This window comes from Aquarana catesbeiana, linkage group LG11, assembly GCF_042186555.1.
Source record: "Aquarana catesbeiana isolate 2022-GZ linkage group LG11, ASM4218655v1, whole genome shotgun sequence".
Classification (NCBI taxonomy): domain Eukaryota; kingdom Metazoa; phylum Chordata; class Amphibia; order Anura; family Ranidae; genus Aquarana; species Aquarana catesbeiana.
The window spans coordinates 265,257,138-265,262,425 of record NC_133334.1 but is presented as its reverse complement, the minus strand read 5'-3'; the positions used below and the strand labels follow the sequence as shown (position 1 = coordinate 265,262,425).

The following is a 5,288-nucleotide window of genomic DNA, read 5'->3' as shown; positions in this document are numbered from 1 at the left end:
TCACTGCCCCCTAGTGTTAACCCCTTCACTGCCAGTGCCATTTTTTCAGTAATCAATGCATTTTGAATCGCACTGATCGCTGTATTAACGGCAATGGTCCCAAAAATGTGTCAAAATTGTCCGACGTGTCCGCCATAATGTCACAGTAAGATAAATAAAAAAAAAAAATCGCTGATCGCCGCCATTACTAGTAAAAAAAAAAAAATTATTAATAAAAATGCCATAAATCTATCCCCTGTTTTGTAGACGCTATAACTTTTATGCAAACCAATCAATATACACTTATTGTGATTTTTTTTTTTTTTTTTACCAAAAATATATAGAAGAATACATATCGGCCTAAACTGAGGAAAAAAAAATGTTTTTTTTGTATATATTTTAGGAATATTTATTATAGCAAAAAGTAAAAATAATGCGTTTTTTCCCCAAAATTGTCGCTCTTTTTTTGTTTATAGCGCAAAAAATAAAAACCGCAGAGCTGATCAAATACCACCAAAAGAAAGCTCTATTTGTGGGGGAAAAAAAAAAAAAAGACGTCAATTTTGTTTGGGAGCCACGACCGCTGCAATTGTCAGTTCAAGCGACGCAGTGCCGAATCGCAAAAAAGTGCTCTGGCCAGCCAAATGGTCCGGGGCTGAAGCGGTTAAGCTCTCTGCCACAACTTACATCGCAGCATCTGTACCATCTCTGCGTATGACCTGGGTCCAGTCACTTCACCGGGTATATGGAAGGGTTTACACCCACTTTAAAAGTTACTTATCTGCCCTGTATGCCCCCAGCACAGCTCACTGTAGAAATTTGGCAATGCCGAAGCTGACCGAGCTCACGCGCGTGCAGTGGGGAGCTCCAGCATGCCGCATCCCTGGACTGCGGGCGAACATCGTTCCGCTTAAAAAAAAAAAAGAAAAAAAGTAAGGCGCTGCCCCTTTAAATCAAGCCAACATGTGTATGCTAATAGTATGTTGTATTAGCATACACATGTTAAGTTGATTTAAAGGAGCAGTTCTTTTTTTTAGTTTTTCTTTATTTTATTTTGACTATCACTATAGTTCGGTTGACACTATTAAAAGGGGGAGGCAGTCTAATATTGATGACACTAATTGAGTTAGCTGGTGGCCTTATATTCATTTGCTATAGTTCCACTTTAAAGTCCCATCTCCTTGTTTGCTTGCCTGCTTGATTTCTCGCTTGCTCTCTCTTTGTCAATAGTTCCACTTTAAACCAACTGTTTTTTTTTTTAATGTGATTAAAAACAAAGGCCGGGGACAAAAATTTTAGAAAAACAAACACGCCCACACTGAATGTTCTCTTTCCGATTCAATTCTAAAGGAGGGTAACAGATTTAAAAAATAAATTTAAAAAAAAAAAAAGAAAAAAAAAAAAAGGGAAAAAGAAAAAAATCGGGGCAGAAAAATTAATACAAATGTCTCTTCCTAGAACAAGGACTGCTTAGTACAGATGTTTAAAATATATATATATATATATATATATATATATATATATATATATATATATATATATATATATATATATATATATATATATATATATATATATATATTTTTTTTTTTTTTTTTTTTAATATTAGACAAAATAAATATATATATTTTAATATTAGACAAAATAAATATATATATATTTTAATATTAGACAAAATAAATATATATATATTTTAATATTAGACAAAATAAATATAGATATAGATAGAGATAGAGATATATATATTTATATATCTCTATCATAAAGATACACTAAGCTCCAAAAATAATATACTTTCCTATAGAGACATAGACTATAGAAATGTATAAACATTTTATGAGTGGACCGCTACTTGTATACAATGAATATATTTTATACAACACTAAAATTAGAGAGCTAGGTAGACACACATATGTCCTTAGGACACAGCTGATCACAAATCGGGGTAAAGGACCACTTACAGCAGCCCTTTACCATGTGATCGGCTGTGTCCAATTACAGCTGGTCACATGTGAACCGGACTTGCAGGTTATCGACAGTCCTTTCCCCCCGTGCAGTCATGGTGTTAGGAAAGGAGAGCCAATAACCGGCAAGCCTTTCAGTATACTGTGTACAATGATAATCAGGGGACGGATCATCAGCGCAGCCGAAAAATTACTTATTATTTGCAAAATTTTAAAAACAGAAAACAAAAAAACAAAAAAAAAAAACACTTTTTTTTTTTTTTCACAAAATTTGTTTAGCAAAAAATAGAAAACCCAGTGGAGATTAAATACCACCAAAAGAAATGATTGTGCAACTGCCATCCAAAGTGCTACAGCACTGAAGGCTGAAAATATTATAGACATTTAATTTAATTGTTAATTTATATATAATGTCTTAGTCCGTAGGGTTCATTATTGAGTTGGCCCACCCTTTGCAGCTATAACAGCTTCAACTCTTCCGGGAAGGCTGTCCACAAGGTTTAGGAGGGTGTCTATGGGAATGTTTGACCATTCTTCCAGAAGAGCATTTGTGAGGTCAGGCACTGATGTTGGACGAGAAGGCCTGGCTCGCAGTCTCCGCTCGAATTCATCCCAAAGGTGTTCTTTCGGGTTGAGGTCAGGACTCTGTGCAGGCCAGTCAAGTTCCTCCACCCCAAACTCGCTCATCCATGTCTTTATGGACCTTGCTTTGTGCACTGGTGTGCAGTCATGTTGGAACAGGAAGGGGCCATCCCCAAATTGTTCCCACAAAGTTGGGACCATGAAATGTCTTGGTATGCTGACACCTTAAGAGGTCCCTTCACTAGAACTAAGGGGCCAAGCCCAACCCCTGAAAAACAACCCCACACCATAATCCCCCCTCCACCAAATGACTTGGACCAGTGCACAAAGCAAGGTCCATAAAGACATGGATGAGCAAATTTGGGGTGGAGGAACTTGACTGGTCTGCACAGAGTCCTGACCTCAACCCGACAGAACACCTTTGGGATGAATTAGAGCGGAGACTGCGAGCCAGGCCTTCTCGTCCAACATCAGTGCCTGACCTCATAAATGCGCTTCTGGAAGAATGGTCAAACATCCCCATAGACACACTCCTAAACCTTGTGGACAGCCTTCCCAGAAGAGTTGAAGCTGTTATAGCTGCAAAGAGTGGGCCAACTCAATATTGAACCCTACGGACTAATGCTGGCCATACACTATACGAAAAATCGGCCGAAAAATCGTTCGTATAGACACTTCGTTCGTTTTTCGGCAAGTTAATGGGCACAAATCGATAATCATTTGTGACGTTTTTGTGGGAAAAAAACGAACGGGTAGTTTGGAAAATTTCTGCCGAACGTACGATAAATTGCAAGGTTAATGTGTTTCCCGTCCGAACTGCCTGCACTAGGTATATGTAAAAAAACGAACAAAAAATTATTTATTCATGTCCACTGAACAATTTATCGGTCATTATATGATGGCACGATCGTTTGCGGTCACGGTCGAACGTTCGTTTTTCGAAAATGGGTTCGGACGATTTTCTGTATAGTGTATGGCCAGCATAAGACTGGGATGCCATTAAAGTTCATGTGTGTGTAAAGGCAGGCGTCCCAATAATTTTAGTAATATAGTGTATATAGACACACACAGATTGGGGGGAATCCATGTGTGTAATGTATATATATATATATATATACCCCTTCTTAGGGCTTGCTCATAATATGTCTATTACAGCTCCAAGGATCAGAGCCTCCTATTTATATATTATGAGTCTGCAATATATATATATATATATATATATATATATATATATATATATATATATATATATATATAAAAAAAATATATATATGAGTACTAGGTAGAAAATATATAGTCTGCCAAATAAATAAAAAAAAAAATTATATATATTTACTAGGTAGACTATATATTTTCTACCTAGTACTCACATTTTTTAATAAAAAAAAAAAAAAAAAAGAAGTATAATATATATATATATATATATATATATATATATTTTATATATGTTATACATACATGAGAGATATAGATAGAGATGGTGATATAGATATATTCTCCCTCTCATATGTATGTAGAACACAAATATATATATATATATATATATATATATATATATATATATATATATATATATATATATATATATTTTAAAAAAATTATAAAAAACATAGCGAGTTTTAGATAGATATATTAGATTTTTTTTTTTTTAAATTAAAATAGTGTATACACACAGTCCCCTCCCCCCAGATCTGTAATAGTATATCCAATTATAAAACAATATAGTGAATGTTAGAGATTATATATATATATATATTATACGAGATATGGTATATAGAGGACACACACATATCCCCCTCCCCCCCACTCAGAGCTCTATTACTATTGGTCCACCTGGGTTCCTCCAGCTGCAGAAGGACTACAACTCCCAGCATCCCCCCCCTCCTCCTCCCCCTGGCTGAGCCTTGTAGTCCCCCCACGCTGTTCTTGTTGCCATACCTGGCAGATCTCTATCCCCCTGCTGATCTATCTGTGCTCCCCTCCCCCCCGGGGCCCCCCCCACCTCCTCACCTGTTGGTCGCACTGCGGACAGGACTTGGTGGCCATCTTCACTTTCTTGGCTCTGGCCACAGACATGCTCCTTCCCGCTGTGCGCGCCCCCCCACCACCACCACCAGCCGAGGCTCGCTCCCGCCTCCTCCCCGCTTTGCTTACACGTTCACACCGTCAGCAGAAGAGGAGCCTCGGGAGCGCGCATCCGCACGTCACACCCCAGCCACCCACCCCGAGGAGGGCACGCCCATTGTTGACTGCTTTGAGCGCAGGCATTGGCTGAGCCGGGGCTAGTGCGGGGAATGTAGGCGTGGCTTCTGTGCTGACGGTCCCCCTTGATTGGTGGGCGTGGGAGGAGTTTGGTGTATCAGGGTCAAGTTCTTGGACGGTAAAATGTCTCACACTGGAACTGTATAGAGGACCACAGTGCGGGTTTATTATTATTATTATTATTTTTTTTTTTAACCACTTTGTCATTTTTTACATACATGTTACAAAGAGCATTTTATTGCTAGAAAAGTATTTAGAGCCCCCAAACATGATATCTTTTTTTTTTTTTTTTAAAGCAGAGGCCCTGGAGATTAAAATGGTGGTGGTTGCAATTTTTTTTATGTCGCACAACATTTGTTCAGTTATTTATCAAACATAAATTTTCAGCAAAAATATATATTTTTCACTATAATTAACTTTAGTGTAAACAAACACAATAATAAGCCCAATTTTTTGGGAAACCATAAAAGATGAGGTTGCACCGAGTAAATAGATACCAAG

The 5,288-nt window shown here is 37.5% G+C and overlaps 1 protein-coding gene across 2 annotated transcripts in view; it reads right to left on the bottom strand.

Moving 5' to 3' along the window:
• Positions 1–4,753, bottom strand: part of LG11H16orf87 (linkage group 11 C16orf87 homolog) — a 20,965-nt gene extending 16,212 nt beyond the window's left edge. The window contains exon 1 of one of the 2 annotated variants that reach the window (XM_073605803.1): positions 4,536–4,753. In XM_073605803.1, the coding sequence (XP_073461904.1) occupies positions 4,536–4,601 (66 nt within the window). In that variant the 5' untranslated portion in view covers positions 4,602–4,753. The remainder of the gene's footprint in view (positions 1–4,535) is intronic. The other variant, XM_073605804.1, reaches the window with a different exon arrangement.
• Positions 4,754–5,288: the final 535 nt, after the last annotated feature.